General features: G+C 41.0%; 2 protein-coding genes across 2 annotated transcripts in view; one reads left to right on the forward strand and one right to left on the reverse strand.

The window, feature by feature from the left end:
* LOC142666703 (bactericidal permeability-increasing protein-like) overlaps window positions 1–15,279 on the forward strand; it is a 31,001-nt gene extending 15,722 nt beyond the window's left edge. The window contains exons 7-15 of the mRNA XM_075846855.1: window positions 379–470; window positions 816–992; window positions 1,718–1,777; window positions 2,293–2,460; window positions 4,824–4,891; window positions 9,141–9,183; window positions 10,654–10,717; window positions 13,375–13,451; window positions 14,505–15,279. Of these exons, the coding sequence (XP_075702970.1) occupies window positions 379–470; window positions 816–992; window positions 1,718–1,777; window positions 2,293–2,460; window positions 4,824–4,891; window positions 9,141–9,183; window positions 10,654–10,717; window positions 13,375–13,451; window positions 14,505–14,588 (833 nt within the window). The 3' untranslated portion in view covers window positions 14,589–15,279. The remainder of the gene's footprint in view (window positions 1–378; window positions 471–815; window positions 993–1,717; window positions 1,778–2,292; window positions 2,461–4,823; window positions 4,892–9,140; window positions 9,184–10,653; window positions 10,718–13,374; window positions 13,452–14,504) is intronic.
* A 559-nt stretch (window positions 15,280–15,838) lies between these two features.
* The window catches only part of LOC142666492 (bactericidal permeability-increasing protein-like), a 34,508-nt gene continuing 28,749 nt past the window's right edge, over window positions 15,839–21,597 (reverse strand). Inside the window, exon 15 of the mRNA XM_075846559.1 lies at window positions 15,839–17,704. Coding sequence (XP_075702674.1) covers window positions 17,666–17,704 — 39 coding nt within the window. The 3' untranslated portion in view covers window positions 15,839–17,665. The remainder of the gene's footprint in view (window positions 17,705–21,597) is intronic.

Consider the following 21,597-nt stretch of genomic DNA (forward strand, 5'->3'; position numbering starts at 1 on the left):
CTTCAGACGTAAATGGAGCCGTTTTCCATGGACTCCATGGAAAAACAGCTCCAATTACGTCCGTAATGGATGCTGCGAAACACGCCTAAACATGCCATTACGGCTGAAATTACGGTGCTGTTTTCTCCTGAAAACAGCACCGTAATTTCAGCCGTAACGGACGCTGCCGTGTGAACATACCCTTAGGGGTTCCCTTCATTTACATTATAAAATCATAAAAAGGAAATAAAGTGTGTAATATTGGGTAATACCTGCAGTACTTCTCGGTGACCCTGGCTACAAGGTCAGCGCTATTAGAATGAATCTATTGTCCTCATGAATGAGATATAGTTTGAAAAGTTTTGATGCACAGTAGAGTAACATTTATCTTTTTTTAAGTAACCGCAAAGATTGACAGTGTTGCTGCTATTGACTACTCCCTGACTGGTCCGCCACCAGTGACAGCGGATTGTGTGGATCTGCAACTAAAGGTGAGTTCTTCCAGTCACTGTTCCAGAAATATGCATTAACAATGGCAAACTGGTATTACAGATAAATCAAGAGAGATTAATCTAGTGGGTGCAATACACCCTTCTCACAGACCCCCAATATCCTGATTGGGGGGCGAAAGGAAGGGAATTATTTATGCTGACTGCAGTTGTTGTAATATTTTTGTCCATATAGTATATGTTTAACGCAGGAATTTGTATGTTAGGTACAAACGTGATGTACTGTATGTCCCAGTAGTATATATATTAATACTCTATGTGCACTTAGTACACATACTCATATGCTATGACTAACTTATAATATTTTACCACCGCATGTCTCCACAGGGGGAATTTTTTGAGCTGTCTCAACGCACTCCTCCTCCTTTCTCACCACCAAACCTGACCTTACCTGTTGACCATAGCCTCATGGTTTACTTCGGAGTCTCTGATTATTTGTTTAACACGGCTGGTTTTGTCTATTATTCAGCTGGAAAACTCATCTTCAACATGACTGACAAGATGGTATGTCAAGAGCAACATAAATTTACACTGATAGCCTAGGAGAGGTTTGGGGGTGAGCTCTTCTGAGCAAGGACTTAAGCCAAGAAATGCCATGTTCTGTCTGTTCATCATGGCTGATGTTCTGATAAACTATTATTCTGATTGACATCAAACGAGAGCCTGATAGTAAAGCTCAGAGGTATACAGAAATCTTGGAGCTATAAACCAAAGGGGAACAATGCTCAGAAGATTGTAGTGGGCACCTTTCTTTTAGCAGGTGGATATTGCTATTTTTAAATGTAATCATAATGCTTGAATGGATATGATTAAAACAGATTATCGTCATATATATATATATATATATATATATATATATATATATATATATATATATATATATATTTATTGATTGTATGATTTTTGGAACACTTTTTTTTCAATGTGGATAATTCTTTGATGACCCCACACCACAACGAAAGAGTTATGGATCATCTATCATGAAAAGCTAATAGATAAGCATATACAACAGGTAGAAAATGATTGTGATAACAGATTGACAGTTTTGTTGTAGACATCTAGAGTGCTACCTAAGCCTTTATTAAAAGGGTCACTTGACAACAGGTCATCTACTAACATGCAATTCCAAGTATGTTGTAAACTATTTATTAGTGTATATAGTACAAGGCGATAAAATAACATTTGTTTTCTGTTATAAGTGTTGTGTTATGGCTTTCTTCCAATCATAGATTCCTAAGGATTTCAACATTCGACTGAATACCTCTTCATTTGGGGTACTGATCCCCCAGGTAAAAAGCCTTTATAAAGGTCTTCCTTATCTAGTAAGGAGGACATGTCACCTCTCCTGACATGTCTGTTTGAGTAAATAATTGTAGTCGCCATGAAATAACAATTCCGGAACATCTTTTCTTAGAACTTTACGTTGTGCTGTTCTTTTGTTATTCCTCCCATAATTTAGGAATAAATTAACAACTGGGTGTTACCAGTTGGGGGTGTGTCCCTACACAAACTGAGACAGTACAATTTATGCTGACAGTCTTAGACTGTGTAGGGACACACCCCTTTTGACAAGGGGAATGGTAACACCCAGTTGTCAATTTCTTCATAAATTTCTAGGAGGAATAACAGTTGAACCGCACAATGCAGAGTTCTAAGAAAGTATGTTGAAGAAATCTTATTTGATGGGGGATACAAGTATTTACTAAAAAAAATAGACATGTCCGGAGAAGTGACCAGTTCCTCTTTTAATACATTGACTCAACACAAAAATGCTTTTACACAATCATGTTTTTTTTTGTCTCAGTTGTCAAAGATGTACCCAGATATGCTGATGAAACTGCATATTTCATCCACCGCCGCTCCATTATTGGACATCAAGCCTGGAAATTTGACTGTTTCACCAAAAATAGATATTCAGGCTTATGTCATCTTACCAAACTCCTCCCTGGCTCCTGTCTTCCTTCTAAACCTGGTAGGTTAACGCTCTTAATACTGCTAGATTAATATGTTTAGGTTGCAGTCAGATATTTGTATGATTGTTAAATATCCCTCCAATTATACAATTCTATTGTTGCTCTAGACCAGTGGTTCCCAACCGGGGTGCCGCGAGAACCATTCAGGGGTGCCGCGACACTCCGCTCATCCACTGCAAAAAAATAAATAAAAAATATACATTCTTTTTTTTTGCTACAAGCTCCGCCCCGACGCTTACTCCAACTATGCTTGTAGCAGACGTGAGACACGCACATTTGCTACAAGTATTGCCCACCACTTTCCACTCCTGAGAGGAGCCATTAACACTGGGCAGGGTAAGTATTTTTTTATAGTTTGTTAGCAATTGTGTGAGAACTGGAGCCAGGGGAATGCCGGAAGTTGTAGTTCTCTCCTCTTATACCTTTTCCCTCTAATGTCCTCTCATATCCCTTAATAACAGCCTGGTCATGCTGGGAGTTGTAGTTCTCTCCTCTTATACCTCTTCCCTGTAATGTCCTCTGATATCACATAATAACAGCCTGGACACGCAGGGAGTAGTAGTCCTCTCCTACTATACCTCCTTATTTATTCCTTCCCCAGGAGTAAGCACACTTTCTGTCTGTGATGGTCACTTTACTAGAGGGGCTGATGGTCATTATACTGGGGGGGGGGACTGAGGCTGATGGTTATTTTACTGGGGGGCTTATGGTCTCTTTATTGGGGGGGCTGATGGTAATTTTACTGTGAGTGGGGGGCTGATGGTCATTTTACTGTGAGTGAGGGGCCCATGGTCATATTACTGTGAGTGGGGGGCTGGTGGTCTTCGAGTGGTTTCCACCTCTGATCTTCCATTGAAATTAATAGGAGGCAGAAAAAACCTGCAACGCTCGTTTGGTGCTTTTTTTGGCTGCAGTTTTTGCAGTAGCTTTAACGGCTAAAAAAGAATGTGAGCAAAAAAACACGCAAAAAAAAAAAAAACGCCAAACAACGCCGTCAATTCAAAATCTGCCTCAAAGTTCCTAAAGGAATTTTGAGTCAGATTTTTTTTCCTGCCTTACAAAAAAATGCTGTGTGAACTTACCCTAAAAGTGTAGTGCTTGGTTTTAGCTATTTTTTGTCGTTATGTAAACAATTTTTGGTAGGGGTGCCCTGAAGATTTTTTTTTTCCAGCGGTGCCTCGAGCCTGAAAAGGTTGGGAAACTCTGCTCTAAACAGTAAGGCTGAGGTGACACGTAGCAGCCAAAGTACGGCAACAGTGTGTCTAAGACGCCGCCAAAAAACGCGTTGTTGTGTAGTGTTACCGCAAATCAACTCAGATTTCAAATGGGTTGTAAATGGCAGAGCGGTTTTGTGCTGTGGCCGCTAACTGTGAACGCACCCTTATACACAGCCAAGACTCTTGTTAACTAAAACTACACTTGTGAACTATGAGTTATATGATCTGACATCAGAAGTTGTATTGAGTATTTTATGATGACTATATATGTTTAGCAAGATGCATATAGTCTTGGAAATGTGTCTTCATATAAAGGTTTTACTGCATATGCAAACTGGTTTCCAGTAACCAGTCATAGAGATTTATGGTTAAATGGATGGATGTCCACCTCCATATCCATCTTGGCATTTGTTTTTCAAAGTAAAAGAACAATCCTGCTAGCCCCTGAAATCTTACCCTTAAAGGCTATTTAAACCTTTGAACACTTTTGTTTTTTTAATTATACAATGTATCATGGCATTTAAAACTTTTATCCAAAAAATGTTTTTACTTTTTGAGACACAGCTTCTAAGTATCCTAAGTTCTATGAACTTAGATGTGATCAATAATAACTGGATCCTGTCAGAGACACGCAGGACCAGCTGTCACCGAAGCCGTCAGTCCTGCTGACCTGACGGATTCGGGTTTCAGTGCAAGATACAGCTTCTATGCATCCAGGATACATAGCAGCTGTATCTCAAAAAGTAAAAAAATTTTTTTCATAAAAAAACAATTAAAAAGTTGTTTAAAATGGCAAAATACATTGTTTTATTAAAAAAAAAAATGTTCAAAGGTTTACATAGCCTTTAAATCTAAGAACAGGTCAGCTTTACTTTACATCTTCCTTTTCCCCCGGGGGATCTTCTACTCGGGTCTTTTCGATTCTTCGGAAGCTATGAATACCAATAATGGTTCTTCTTATTATTGCTAGACATTGTTTGATCAACAATATAATTGGTTTCTGAACCGTGAAAGACCAGGATGCTCAGCCACCTCCAATTGTAAAGTGTCCGGACGATACACCATGGCGTGTGGCTAACAAGGATGTAATTTAAAATACAATTATTCTTTTGAGACTTAAGTATGATTTTCATATTCCTTCTTAGACGACAACTGCTCTGGCAAAAGTGTCTGTTAACTCAGGGTGGATTGTTGGCAATCTCAATCTGAGCAGGTATGTACATTGGAACAAATTATATTTCTAATTTTATGTATTTATCTCCAAGTTTTAATTGATGCTTTAGTTATACGATAGATTAACAAGAGCAAATTTTTTTGAAACCTCGTCAGACCATGTGTCTCTTGTGGGGTCAGTATGTGTAAAATGCTAGGTAGAGCATTTCCACAAGAGCTTCCAACAGGTCATGATTTAAGGATAACCCATAGCGGAAACACCTGTGAGAAATCATGATGCACTGACAATAATAATACCACCTGTGCAATCGGATATATCCGTCGCAAGCAGGTGTTAATTCCCGCATAGCGACGGATATATCTGTCGCTCTCATTGGGTGGATACATATGTGCGATCAGCTGCAGGGAGCACGGCCTGGCTCCTGCCCCAACTGCTGGAATTGAAGCGAGAGCGGCATCATCGGAGTGGGGTGCCGTTGGATTTCCATGGCAGCCGGGGGCCTAACTGCTTTACATTTTTTTTTTTAGTCCCACCAGGGGACTTCACCATGCGATCTGCTGATCGCACATATAATGCTTTGGTATACTTAGTATACCAAAGCATTATTGCCTGTCGGTGTAAAACTGACAGGCAATCTATTAGGCCATGCCTCTGGCCCAGCCAGATCATCAGCAAACTGGATTACGCTCAAGGAGTAGCCACTAATTCTGTAGCAGGGAACCATCAGCTCCCTGCTTCAGAATTAGTTCAGAGCGGAGGAGCAGAGGGAGCTCCTCTGCTCTCAGAGGACTCCCCGGGCACAACACTACTTTAAGCGATGTGTTCGGGGCAGTGGCGGATTAAGTAGACCATGGGCCCTGGGCTGTTACCCAAACTTGGGCCCCCCTTCCTCACCGCCGCCCTGCCGTAACTATTTTTAACACTACCTTTTTGGGCAAGCATTAACAGTGTTACGATTTCCCTTGTCACAGCGCGGTGTCCCTACATACTGACAGTATCACACTGTGCAGGGACACAACCTCCTGACAAGGGGAATTGTCTATCAGTCCTGGACTGCAGAAAGACTTTTTGTGAAATACAAGGATTCCTATAATAAACATGTCAGGAGAGGTGACAGATTCTCTATAAATCTAGTGACTCACAGGTGACGACGTCTCAGATTCTAGTAGTTTTTTTCCTCTTTTCTTCTCCATCCGGTCCAGCGCTCATGACGACTTCTCCCGGCCATGACTCATTTCTGCAGAATTTGCCACTCAGACGTCTCCTCACTTTTCCAACATTTCCACACCTATAAACGAAAATAAAGTTATCATGGTGCCACATACTGTGCCCCTAAATATAATAGCACAAAACACTGCGCGCCTGAATATAATAATACCACACACTGTAAAACACCACATACACACAGCCCCCTGTACATAGTGCCACACACAGCCCCTGTAGATATTACACACCCCCATAGATATCGCCATACACAGCCCCCTCTATATATCACACATCCCCCCGTAGAGAGTGTTACACACAGCCCCATATAGATAGTGCCATACAGCCCTCCCCCTCTTGTAAATAGCACCAAAAAGCCCCCCCTATAAAGAGCGCCACACACATACCACTGTGGATAGCACTACACAGCGCTCCCCCTTGTATATAGTGCCACACAGCGCTCCCCCTTGTATATAGTGCCACACAGCACTCCCCCTTGTATATAGTGCCACACAGCGCTCCCCCTTGTATATAGTGCCACACAGCACTCCCCTTGTATATATCCCCCTTGTATATAGTGCCACACAGCACTCCCCTTGTATATATCCCCCTTGTATATAGTGGCACACAGCGCTCCCCCTTGTATATAGTGCCACAAGGTTATGTACACATTTAAAAACTTTATATCATAATTTTATATATATATATATATATATATATATATATATATATATATATATATTAGTATGTGTGTGATTGATTGATTTTATTAAAAAATATTTTCACTTTTTGAGATACAGCTGCTTTGTATCCTGTATCCGTCAGGTCAGCAGGACTGACAGGATCAGTGACACGCAGGATCCACCTCAAATCTATCACATCTAAGATTATAATTTAGCGCAAGGCCCATTTCACTGATCCCGTCAGTCCTGCTGACCTGACGGATACAGGATACAAAGCAGCTGTATCTCAAAAAGTGAAAATATTTTTTAATAAAACGGAATTACAAAGTTGCACCAAACACACATTTTTATAAAAAGAAAAAAAAAGACGTGATTTTTGCGACGTTTTTTTCCGTAGACAATGCAGGTTTCCTTTTTTATCGTTTTTATGCACACTTTTTTGCTATTTTAGAATTTTTATTCATAAAGTTTGAAAATAATAGTAAAAAAAATAAGCTTTTTTAAGTTTCAGCTATATTTTTTGGTAATAACATAGTTTTACCCTAAAATAGACCTTTTATTTGTAATCGTCATTGTTTACCGTAAATTTTAATATATTACATGTCTATATTAGAGTAATTGGGTCAGCGCTAGCGTTAAAACAATGTTTGGCGGGAGGGGGAACGTTTTTTTTTGGGGTGGGTATTTTATGTGTATTTATTATTTAATTTTTTTTTGCACTTTACTTTATTATTTTTTATTACTATGGTCTGTTCCTCAAAGGTCAAAAAAGACCTTTGGGGAACTTTATATATTTTTTTTCTTTCTTTTACACCATCTTTTCCCCTGTAACTGGAGCTGCACAGCAGCCCCAGTTACAGGGGAAATCAGCCCTCTCATAGTGACGATTGTCACTAATAGGGCTGTGCTGGGTCTAGTAAGACCCAGCAGCAGTATGTTAGTAACGGCACCCGACGATCATGTGACCAGTCACATGATCACCGGGAGGAATAGAGACAGCGCCGCTGCTGCTGTCTCTATTCCTATACACAGCGTTCATTGAACGCTGTGTAAGAAGACATCGGAGAAGACAGAAGCAGCGAAAGCTGCTTCTGTCTTCTCCTCAGGGTCCCCGGCAGTCACTGACAGCCGGAGACCCGACATTCAGCTGCCGAATCGCGCGGGCAGCAAGTTAAAACCCGAGCCGTAGAAAGTCTATGGCTCGGGTTTTAAGGACCCGTCCCTGACCGCTGGCCGTAAAAATACAGCCAGCGGTCGGGAACCAGTTGGGCAGGAGGATAAGCCGACTAACCTCAGCGCCGGTGAACGCCCGCCCGGGTCTTCTCTTGCAGCTTTAGAGCAACAGAACAGCCGTCCGTCGCTGTTCTGTTACTCATGGCGGCGCCCGCACTTGTCAGGGAGGCGTGTCCTACCCCTTTCCCGGCCAATTCCCTGCTCCTCCCCTCCTCATCTTCGGAAATTAGCAGCGCTAGCGCGCTGAATAGGTTTGTACAATAATGTGCGGTTCGGGCTGCCATGGGCCCCCTGGGAGCCTCGGGCCCCGGGCGGCCGCCCGAATCGCCCATATGATAATCCGCCACTGGTTCGGGGAAGCCCTTGACGTTACTGTCCATATATGGACAGTGCCGTCAGTGACTACTCTTTGAGCGTAATCCCCGTTGCCAACTCTGGCCAGGGATTCCGCTCCAGGAGGAGCCCCTGACGTCAATGTACTTTTATGGACAGTGACCTGTAGCAGCTCCCTGCTTCAGAATTAGTTCAGAGTGGAGGAGCAGAGGGAGCTCCTCCACTCGCCGAGGACTCCCCGGGAAGAGTGCTACTTTAAGCACTTTGCTCGGGGAAGCCCTTGACGTCAATGTCCATACGACGTCAGTAGCTACTCCTTGAGCGGAATCCCCGTTGCTGACTCTGGCTGGGAATTCCGCTCCAGGAGGAGCCCCTGACGTCAATGTCCATAATGGACAGTGACCTCAGGGATTTCCTCTCGGATCAGAATCTCCGGCCAGATCATCGGAAATGGGGATTCCACTTAAGGAGTAGCCACTGACGTCACTGTCCATATATGGACAGCAATGTGAAGGGCTTCCCCGAGCACAGCGCTTAAAGTAGCGCTGTGCTCATGGAGCCCTTGACGAGTGGAGGAGCTCCCTTTGCTCCTCCGCTCTGAACTAATTCTGAAGCAGGGAGCTGATGGTTCACTGCTTTGGAATTGGGTTCAACTGTATCTGCGTCCTGAAGACGCAGATACAGTTGACAGCGGGACATACCCCCGGTCACCCGAAATCCGGTACGGTCCGCTGAATCCGGGATGGTTGGGAGGTATGCCTGTGGATATGTCATAAATCTCCCTCATGGGAAAACCCCTTTTAAGCTTTGTCATTTTTTCTTGTTTTTGTTTCTAGAGTACATATGGATCTTAAACACTCTGATGTTGGTCCTTTCTCTGTAAGTATACAAGAGCGAGAATGAATAACGCACTTTGTAGGATGATGCACTTATTTATAAATGTCCACATATTAATCTGCAAAAGATCTACATAGAGATCTATATACATATCACATACATATACATGTCTAAACTGAGCAGAAAGGAAAATACCCCTGCCATCCCTGCAGCTTAGTTCTAAGAGATCACTGCTTGGGGGACTGCATATGAACACAATCAGTATTAGGCTCTGCTCACATCAGGTCTAAGCCTTCCGTAAGAAGTATACATTGAAAGTTTTGATGACGTATACCTCTGACTGAAGGCTCTGACATATGCCATGTGAAAAAAAAATAATAAAAAAATATATATATATATCGTGTGGTGTGTGTTTTTGCAGGATGCCTCTGCATACCAGCCTGACAGAGGTCAGAAGAACACTCAGTTGCCTTCTTCGGTTAAATGTAGCCCTGAAAATAAGTTCGGCATTTACGACAGAAGGTTTTCCCACCGTATACACTAAATGTAGGGCTCAAATGTAATGTGAACTGAACCTTAGAATGTACCTGACTATATATCATGTAATATGTTAGCAGCAATTCTCAAATGTACTTTAATAAACTATGTACAACTGTTTATCATGAACTATAGTTTGCCTCTGTAGCTCAGGCAACATGCTGTTGTAAAAATCTGTAGCCTGTTTGGTAGCCACAGCCCACAGGGAAACCTTGAGAAATGTCTTTGTGAACACCAAAGTTGTGACATCAGAAACCACTTATGAACAAAGACATGCAGAACTTTCTAGCATTTCTGTAACTTTGTAGATACATTACATTTCTCCTGACTTACAGCCTGTGTCAAAATCCAGAGCTGCATTCACAATTCTGGAGGCTTCAGGCTCCCAGCATTCCTTGTTGGCTCAATGTCTGCACAGCTCTTGCTTAGGTGAATCTTTACCCAAAGCACTGCATACTAATCTATAGTAAATACTGTATTATAGAAAAACACCTCAACTTTTAAGGGGTGTATCTGTCAACAAACTTGTCAACAGTTTCCAATAACAACCAGTAGAGTTGTAAATGTAGCTCTGGACTGTAATACAGACTATAACTCAGGACCAGTACCAGATAAGAATACAATGCATTTACAAACTTACTTACCTTTTTACGTAGATTACATCTGTATGTAAACTGCAAAATGGTGTTCACAGGTGATCATATGCTTAATGTCAAATTCTACCTTTCAAGCCATTTTAGAACATCTATTAGGGCATTGCATAAATGAGAATTCTATAATATGATGTTATGATTAATATATTCTATAAACTGGATCCTAAGGTGAAGTTTTTATAATTTGTAGGTTGATCTTATATATTCACATATAAAGTATAATACAAAACATTGAGTACAATAGTTTATTAAAGGAATCATTAAGTAAGATTGAGTGAGAGATTGATAACTATACACCAATAACTATTCTACTATGTTGCAGGTGACAATACTGAATGTGGCTGTGAACTATTATTTATTAAATGTATTATTGCCTCAGGTTAACCGTGAGTAGATTGCATGTTGGAGATTTATTGCTTTAGCTCTTACTACCAACTACCTTCCTCTCTATTTCCTCCTGTCTCTTTGGTCCTTACCTTTGTCTTCTCTCTACACAATTTGTGTCTGCATTCTCTTGTTATACTTATTATAATTTATATGAAATCACATGATCTGCTAATCCGTAGAATATGTCATCTTTATTTATGCCCAATATTTCTGTTGACTCTGCTAAAACTGAATAGAATGTATTGCAAAAGAAAACAAAATAAATTGCAATGAAAGATCCTTCAGTTTAGAGGGGTTTTTCGGTCTTACAACGGTTATCTCACAACGACATTTAGAGCATATGAACGGACCCAGCACGTCCAATTATTACTCGGCAGGCCATTTGATTGAATTGAACAACCTACAAAACCTCTAACCGAACCAATGGCGTAAGGAGGGGTCCCTAATTTACAAGTAGTAAACAAGAAATAATATGCAAAAATATATGCAAAAGTAGAAAATCTTTATTAGATACAATAAACAATGATACAATACGGATTAAAAGGATGGACCATACAAGGAGAAAAAGACAGTAGGGTCGGATGAAAAAGACCAGTGACCTACAGAGTCAACCAACCGTCAGTGGTCGGAACCCACTCAAGTAACCCACAAAGATGGATAAATGCTGCACAATAAATAATATGCCCACATATAAAGATTTGCGCTCATTACAGATGAGAGCAACCATTTATACCTCTATATAAACCCCTGGAGTTTTAATGTATGTAGCCTCCTGAGGCGAAATGTGCGTCGAGGCGCTTTTGTTCATCCAGTTCCTGAGGTTGCCAGTCCCACTCCACACTATGTCTCAGGGTATGTGCTAACCTTTTTCTTGTGCATTATTTTTTTTGTCCAATATCTCAGTTTAATTCTGTGGCCTTATATAGTTAAAATATTTTGGGGTTTATCATCCATATTCCATCTAGGCTTTGGTCTTTTTGTATCTGATATTTAGGACATTTTATACCATTTATTATATATTTTTTACATTTAGTTAGCACTACTATCTATATATGTGGGCATTTGATTGAATTGCCAGTTTGTAATGTCATGATCTGTGGGTATGTGGACCCACTAGGCCGCACCACCGTAGCGGAGTAGCAGCTGGCAAAACAGTGTACCAAGTCTCTACAAAGTCCAAGCACAAGGGTACCTGTAATAGTCCAGACAGTAGCAAGGCTAGGCTCAGATGGTACTTTGACGGCAGGTGATGCAAAACTTGGCAGGAGGTACCAGGCGTGGCAGATGACACCAGACGTGGTGTATGACCTCAGGCGTAGCAGATGGCACAACACTACTCCAACACTAGAGAGGGCGCAGGAACAAATACAGCACGGGATACAGGTAGCAGGGCCCGGGAACACTGGAACAGAATACGACAAAGGGACCATTTGCAAGACTAACATAGGGATACAAACAACACTCAGTCAAGGAGTGAAAAGGGCAGGGCCCTTTTATGCTCCAGGGTGATCTGGGAGTAATTAGTAAATTCTTTACATGTGTGCGCGCTGGCCCTTTAAGGCCGGGAATGAGCTTGCACCCTAGTGGTCACTGCAGGGCGGCTGCATGTGCTCGTGTCTCTGGGGAGAGAGACGCCAGCAAAATGAGAGGGGTCTGCGTACGTTACAGTGCCCCCCTTACACCCCCTCTTCTTGGGTCCAGAGCGAGAGAGACATTTCTTAATGAGAGTAGGGGCATTAAGATTTTCTTCTGGCTCCCAGGACCTCTCCTCAGGACCAAACCTCTCTAATCCACTAAATAGAAAGTCCTTCCTCCTACCCTCTTGCAGTCCAGGATCTCTGTTACTTCAAACACATCGAAAGAGCTGCTGGGAGCAACTGCAGGACTAGGAGTCTTACTGTAGCGGTTCAGCACCATAGTTTTCAGGAAGGACACATGAAAGGAGTTGGGCATTTTGAAGGTAGGAGGCATCCGAAGCTTATAGGAGACAGGGTTAATCTGTTGTAGGATCTCAAAAGGACCGTGAGTAATTAGTAAATTCTTTACATGTGTGCGCACTGGACCTTTAATGCCGGAAATGAGCTCCCTAGTGGTCACTGCAGGGCAGGACGGCTGCATGTGCTGGCGTCTCCAGGGAGGGAGACGCCAGCAGGATGAGAGGGGTCTGCGGTCCGCGATTATATTATTATTAGTTATATTAGCGTATCTCTGGGGGTAAGAGAAGCCAGACCCCTGGTGATCCGCTGATTGCTGGGTGACTTCTGTATGTTTGTTATCTTTGTGAGACAATCCCTGTAAATAAAGTTTGTTCACTGTATATTGAAAAGTGATGTTATTTTCTAAATATGCTCTGTGTATAAATTCCTGACGGTTTTCAATATGTCTGCTTGCAGTCATTGAATTGGAACATTTATTGCCTATTTCTAGAAGATGGAAATCTGTCCTGGTCATGTGAGGATTACACAGGTGCTCGGTGCATTACAGTTAAAGTACTCACAACCAGGACAGATTTTCATCCTTTAGTACTAAACCCGGTTCCTATTCAATGATTGTAAGCAGATATTAATTCCTCTAATTATATGTCTAGAGATGAATTGGTGTCCAGGTTTGTCAATGACTGCGAATAACATGATGAATAATGTTTCTATTCATACAGAGATTCTGAACAGAGGTTATCCTCTCCCACTTCTGGATAATGTGCAGCTAACAGATGTTGTCCTACAGCCACAGCAGGTTTGTCCTTGCTTCTATCACATAATGGAGTTTTTTTTAAGTCCTGCAATAGAAAAGCATATTAAACCTACTACCTTGGAGAAGGGAGCCCTGTGCATAAGACAGCTGTATGATCATTAGACAGACATCCTCCATGTCCCCAATATGTAGTAGAATGCCTATATTATGTCTATGAAGGGAGAAGGGGTAAGAGACCACCAAATCCCTATGTACTGCCCATTCCGTGGGTGAACAAAGGAAAATCACCAGAAAAAAATCCAACATAAACTTTTTTCTTTTGTGGTACTCGGCTTCATTTAGCCATAAACAAAGGTGGTACTTTAACGGGTGCAATGTTTGTAGTTGCACCCAGGCCCTGAAGCCAGAGTGATTCCAAAAGGTCCCTCTGACCCATATGAGGAGACCTATACCATGTAGGATGTGTGATAATTTGTGGGACCCGGTTACCGATTTTGCATCGGGGCCCAGGAATCTCCCGTTCTACCTCTGGTCTTAATGTAGGTCAAAATCAAGATGCATATGGCAAAGTATTTGCAATGCTACTCAGCATTTTATACAGATTATTTCTGGGATCATAGAGTGCAGTTGTGGATTAGTTGCCCTGCAATATATATATATATTTTTTTAACTGGAGTTAGTATATAATGCCTTCCAGTTTTGGCTACCCAAAAATCTTGCTGGTAATTTATTACCATTTATTCTTGCTGTAATGGATATCAGTTCTTCATGGAGTGACTTGGTGGACATGTGTTGATACACAGTAACGAAGCAGAGCTGTAGTGTAAAGCATAGGACAGGTTTAAAGCAGCAGGTAAGCCCCTGATGAGACAAGAGTGGGGTTTCAGTCTATTTCAGGCTCCTGTTTTGTAATCTTGTTTTTGGGTTTTTTATGTTCTTTGATCTTGTTTATACAGTTTGCTCTCTGGACTTTGTGCCGTTAGTTTTCTTATGTCTGAGTTTATGGTGAATCTGTAAAGAAGAGTTTTTCATCTTACTATATTTTACACTGCTTCACTCATGCTTGATATTTATTAATATTATTCTTTCTTTCAGAATTTCCTTCTCTTTGGGGCAAATGTCCACTATGGAAAAACAGAAAACAGCACCTGGCCTGATGGAATTGTAACTTCTATATGATTCATTATGATGCCATGTGATTATAGACTGGAAAAAACAACTCTCGTCACTAGGGATCATTTAGATAGAGACAGAAATAAAATTCTAGTCCTTTACCGGATTACTTGTAAAAAGAGTGTTTTTTTTTTTTATGGGAATGTGAAAGATTTGATTGCAAATAAAAATAACAGTTTTATATACAGCTATATCCTTGACTGCATAGAGGCTGCCCACCAGTGGATCCAAATTCATAGTTGTTACCATCCTGGTATATTAACAGGATATGGCATAAATCTATGATATAATTTTATTTTAAGGACTCCCAACTATTGGGGAGACTGCAGCCCCTTGTAGAATCGGTTTCAGTGCCGAGGTGGCAAGCTGAACTACCACAGACTTCAATGGCAAGAAATAATGCTAAAAGTAGCTGCTTAAACAGTCACTTTGCATTGGCAAACAGCATCCCGAGGATCCCCGCTTTCCTGACAGGTGGGGGTCCCAGAGTTGAGTTTCCCCTTTTTGTGGCATATCCCATGGAAGGGGGTTTTCCATCTCAAGCAGAATGTGAAGCCCCTCAGAGTGGTTGTATGGTCGCAATGAGAGGATTGAAATTATCTGGTTGAGAAATGTACAGTTTATATCGTACTTATTTACATAGTAGAAAATTAATGTTGATTTTTTTTGTCAAACAATTAAATATATTCTAAAAATATTCTTTATTCTAATCTGTTTTTATTTTCTGATTGCATATCTATTCAATTCTATTATTTAGTTATGGGGCAGGTATCTGGCATGAGCTGTGAAAAGCAGTTCCAGGTATGTGCTAGGCACCTAGACATAAGAAATTTCAGTCAGAAAATAATACATTGACTTCCATGAAAGAGCGTTGTGGGCATGCTCTGTGACATGTGCATAGTTTATCATGAAAGGAGGGAAGTAGGCGAGTTGTCCAATCACCTATTGTCAATGATGTGATACTGGTGTCTGCCTCCATCTTTATAAAAGAGGTGTTCACAAATTAGCCTCCGTCTGTTAGTATCCGTTGCAAATTCCATCAGATTAGACAGGAAGATTCACACTGCAAAACTACAGAAACCCAGATGTAGTCCAGTGGCCCCAATTATAAATCAATGTGGTCCGTCGGGCGTCCTTGGTGTCCGTCATACAACAGATCTGACACTGCGTTGTGGCTTTCTTTATGAACGGAAGCCATGACACAGGTGAGGAGAGAGCCTTACCTTTTGTTATATAAAAAAATAATTTCACGGCACTTAGTATTTTCACCGTTTAATGCTGTGTCAAAGACGGTTTATTCAGATAATGATCGCATGGTGAAACATGGAACGTATAGACACACTTCTTGTTAGTCGCATGTATAACAAATGCATTGTAGGGTTAATTTGATGCAAACACTGTAAAAATTTGCACCAGACATTTCGGTCTTCCCGGATCTTTCTAAAAAAATACGATATCTTATTATCGGTGTATTAAAGCCTGGCTTCGAGGACAACAGGGTTAAGAAAAGGAATAGTGTATGTGCTGCCTTATCTCCAGCTGGGAGCTAGTAGAAACTTCTCTACCTTTAGGCTGGTATCCCACACATTTTGATGTGTTTTTTTATGGCGTTTTTATTCACATTTTTGTGTAGCCAGATGTTACGTTAAAGGCTATGTACAACTTTTAAATAATTTTTTTATTATTATTAATATGTCTATCAGTGTGATTGGTGCAACTTTCAAAATACTTTTCATTAAAATTATTTTTACTTTTTGATATACAGCTGCTTTGTATTTTGTATACAGAGCAGCTGTATCGTATACGAAGACCTGAATCCATCAGGTCCACAGCACTGACGGGTTCAGTGTCAGTGGGTCCTGCGTGTCTCCGACACGCAGGATCCACCTGTAATCGATAGAGCTGCTCTGTATACAGAATGCAAAGCAGCTGTATCTCAAAAAGTACAAATATTTTATAAAAAAATTCAATTTCAAAGTTGTACGTAACGTTTAAAGTCTATAGTAAAATATAAAAAGCACTATAGACACTGCGTTCTTGCTTGTGGCAATTTTGTGGTCAATGACGGTGATTTTTCCAAACGCATACTCTTGGGGCGGCGTTTTTTTCGCCGTTTTCTTCCTATAGGCTGCTCTATAGGACTTTAAAAAAACACATGTGCAAAATGACACGAAAAAAAAAGCCACAAAAAAGTCCACTAAAAACACACTAAACATGTATGTAACATTTTAATCATGCTGGTCTTTTTAGAAGCCTTTTTAGATTCAGTTTAAAACATCAGAAAATACCTGTGTGTTAAATAAGAATTTAGGCCAGGAACACGCACACAGTTTTGATGCAGGTTTTGGCTCAGTATTTTGAGCCAAACACAGGAGAGGACAAAAAAGAAAAAAGGTATTTTCTTTATAGCTTTCCTTTCCTTTGGATCCACTTGCGGCTTCGGCTCAAAAAAAACGGAGCCAAAAACTGCTTTAAAACTGTGTGTGTGATCCTGGCCTTACTCTGACTGCAAATGAATGTAACCAAAACTAAACCACACGTTACCTTCAGACAGACCGGCCAATACATGGAAGAAGAAAGGGGGGCAGTAGACCCTTTATTTCCCTGACAGATTGTTACAATACAGTTTCAGGAGCTTGCAGAATAGCAAATAGGCCTATGAGTTCATAGGAAAATGTTTCTATATGTATTACTTTGATAAATTGACCAAAAAATTCATTCATTTCTATGGCCGACGGACACCTTCCCGTATATTTACGGGAACGTGCCTGTGCCGTGGAAACTTGCCGATAAAATTACGACATGTCCTATTTTTTAGTTTTAGGACCGCACTCACATACTTTACAGTGGGAGCACGGCCTGTAAAAAGGGACAGCTGTCCGTACCCATAATTAAGGGTTGTAATTACGGACACGGTCGTGTGCATAGGGCCTAGCACCCTAACATTTAATGTAGCATTTCATCAAGTACTTTTGTGTCATGATATCGTCATGCCACGACTCCAGGGCTCATCTGCTTCTTCTCATTATCTTTATAAAAATGTCTGACTACGTTGGCAAACTTTAGCTCTTGTCCTTCATGGTTTATTCATATTTGACATCTGCTCCGAGGACGAAGTAATGCTAGAATAAAAAAAATATATATATTAATACATCTTAAAACAAATATATACATTTACTTCCAGTACATATTTAGTATATTGTCAGTTTTACCACCACTATATAAATAGATTATTTGCTACTGAATATACATTACCATTTACTACATATCATAGGCTCCTCTACAACATGACTCTATGGTTCTAAATAAATACATTATTTTTTTTTTATAGAAAAAGACGATTAATAAAAGAGTGACAGTGAATGTTTTGAAAAAGGCTCAATTAAAACCGAAACGTTGCTGGTGTCTGTATTATGGGACAATAAAAATAATTTTTGGAATGCTGACGTCATCACTTCTTCCTGTGAATCCTTGAGTGGGCTGAAGCTGGCCAATAAAGATGGTCTGTGGTCTATTCTTTCATCCCCATTTAAAGTGACGGTGGCGCAGTTCAGATCACAATCTCTACAAAGTGAATGTCATGGTGTGACTACTGCCAAGCTACTTTTCCCCTTCTCTGATGCCACCATAGTGCCAACCAGCAGGGCCGGCCTTAGGTTGGATGCCGCCCCATGCGGGACTCAAAAACTAACCACATATATAGACACGAACATACTGGAACATATATACTGTACATACATAAAGGCACATATTTAAACAAACAGGCAAATATATATACACATATCCTTTAAAATATCCATACATAAAGGTAAATATATAGATATACAGACACATACACACACACACACGCACACACACACACAGGCACATAAGTACACAGTCAGGAACATACACAAATACATACAGGCACGTATATAAAAGCACAAAGACACATTTACATACAGACCCATATATACCCACACAGTACAGATAATGTAGTAGATATTTCCTGCAGTCCAATGTAACACCCCAGATAACACAGTGATAACTCTCTGAGTACAGATAATGTAGTAGATGTTACCTGCAGTCCTATGTAACACCACAGATAACACAGTGATAACTCTCTGAGTACAGATAATGTAGTAGATGTTACCTGCAGTCCTATGTAACACCACAGATAACACAGTGATAACTCTCTGAGTACAGATAATGTCGTAGATGATACCTGCAGTCCTATGTAATACCACAGATAACACAGTGATAACTCTCTGAGTACAGATAATGTAGTAGATGTTACCTGTGGTCCTATGTAACACCACAGATAACACACAGTGATAACTCTCTGAGTACAGTTAACCCCTTCAAGACTGAGCCTGTTTTGGCCTTGAAGACGAAGCCGATTTTTAAAAATCTGACGTGTCAATATATGTGGTAATAACTTTGCTTTTACCTATCCAAGTGATTCTGAGGATGTTTTCTCATGACACATTGTACGTTATGTTAGTGGGGAAAATGTGATTGATAAATTCAGTATTTATTTGTGAAAAACACCACAATTTGGAGAAACTTTGCAAAAATTAGCATTTTTCTAAGTTTAAAGAGGCTCTGTCACCAGATTTTGCAGCCCCTATCTGCTATTGCAGCAGATAGGCGCTGCAATGTAGATTACAGTAACGTTTTTATTTTTAAAAAACGAACATTTTTGGCCAAGTTATGACTATTTTTGTATTTATGCAAATGAGGCTTGCAAAAGTCCAAGTGGGCGTGTTTAAAAGTAAAAGTACAACTGGGCGTGTATTATGTGTGTACATCGGGGCGTTTTTACTTCTTTTACTAGCTGGGCGTTCTGACGAGAAGTATCATCCACTTCTCTTCAGAACGCCCAGCTTCTGGCAGATCACGCTGTGACATCACTTCCCCAGGTCCTGCATCGTGTCAGACGAGCGAGGACACATCGGCACCAGAGGCTACAGATGATTCTGCAGCAGCATCGGCGTTTGCAGGTAAGTCGATGTAGCTACTTACCTGCAAACGCAGATGCTGCTGCAGAATCAACTGTAGCCTCTGGTGCCGATGTGTCATCGCTCGTCTGACACGATGCAGGACCTGGGGAAGTGATGTCACAGCGTGATCTGCCAGAAGCTGGGCGTTCTGAAGAGAAGTGGATGATACTCCTCGTCAGAACGCCCAGCTAGTAAAAGAAGCAAAAACGCCCAGATGTACGCACATAATACATGCCCACTTGGACTTTTACTTTTCAACACGCCCAGTTGTACTTTTGCAAGCCTCATTTGCATAAATACAAAAATGGTCATAACTTGGCCAAAAATGCTTGTTTTTTAAAAATAAAAACGTTACTGTAATCTACATTGCAGCGCCGATCTGCTGCAATAGCAGATAGGGGTTGCAAAATCTGGTGACAGAGCCTCTTTAAATGCATCTGCTTGCAAAACAGATAGTAATACCACACAAAATAGTTACTATTTCACATATTCCATATGTCTACTTTATGTTTGCATCGTTTTTTGAACATTCTTTTATTTTTCTAGGACGTTACAAGGCTTAGAACTTTATCAGCAATTTCTCACATTTTCAAGAAAATTTCAAAAGGCTATTTTTTTAGGGACCAGTTCAGTGTGCTGTGTACAGGCCTCAGAAGCAAAGAAGCACCCGGTGGATTTTGGGGCCTCCTTTTTTAGAATATATTTTAAAGAGGCTCTGTCACCACATTATAAGTGCCCTATCTCTTACATAAGGAGATGGGCGCTATAATGCAGGTGCCAGTAATGCTTTTTATTTAAAAAAAACGATCTATTTTTAACACTTTATTAGCGATTTTAGATTTATGCTAATGAGTTGCTTAATGCCCAAGTGGGCATATTTTTACTTTAGACCAAGTGCGCGTTGTACAGGGGAGTGTATGACGCTGACCAATCAGAGTCATGCACTCCTCTCCATTCATTTACTCAGCGCATAGGGATCCTGCTAGATCCTTATGTGCTGTCTTATACTAACACATGAACAATACCGAAGTGTTTAGACAGTGAATAGACATTCCACAGGATGTCTATTCACAATCCCTGCACTTCGTTACTCTGTCTGTGGTAGTTACAGCAGAGGACGCGTAGTCTCGCGAGATTACGCGGTAGATGACAGGTTACAACGAGATTACGCATCCTCTGCACATATGCACATACACACACAGAGACTGATATACACAGACACATATACACAGAGACATATATACACAGATTTATATACACACACACATAGACACACATATACACACATAGGCACTTACCATTTCTCCTTGCTGATAGGCTCACGTTTCTTGCAGGGATTGGGCTGTGGGTGGAGCTTCCTCCTCTCCTCTGCCTTAGCTCTCGTTTCCACCGTGTGTGTAACTAAGAGCAGAGGATAGAGCAGAGGCAGAGCCCAGTGGTGCCCCCCACGTGCTGGGAGGGTGCAGCGCCCTGTGCACTCACACAGGTTGCACACCCCTAAGGACGGCCCTGCCAACCAACTTTGACTTTAACAGCTGGGTAGTGTAACAGACTGGTTACTTTGGACACTGTCTAGCAAGCACAGCCTTTTATATAGGAGGACAAGCAGGATCTCCATAGTAACCAATTTGTTTCAGATTAAAGAGATTCTCACAACTCCTAAAATATGAGACATAATACATTTCTAAAACATGCCACCACTTTCTGGCGGTAGGGGGTCCATCTGCCAGCAACCCCACAGATTCTGAGAACGAAGGGTCTCATCGCTAGATTAGTGTTGCGGCCTCCTCACTGTTTTTCCCTGTACAGCGGCGCTCCCGACCACCCAGTGTGGATGCAGTGTTACGCCAATTAATGTAGCCTCTTCATTCGCCGGATCAGTGGGGGTCCCAGCAGGTGGATCTGCATCAATCATAAAGTGATGCCATATCTTAGTGATACACCATGACTCTATGAGACTGGAGAACCTCTTTAAACAGATTTTCAACTGAAGGCTTAATTGACTCTAATTTGAGGGTAGATCAAGGCGGCAG

Source organism: Rhinoderma darwinii, chromosome 13 (genome assembly GCF_050947455.1).
Source record: "Rhinoderma darwinii isolate aRhiDar2 chromosome 13, aRhiDar2.hap1, whole genome shotgun sequence".
NCBI lineage: Eukaryota > Metazoa > Chordata > Amphibia > Anura > Rhinodermatidae > Rhinoderma > Rhinoderma darwinii.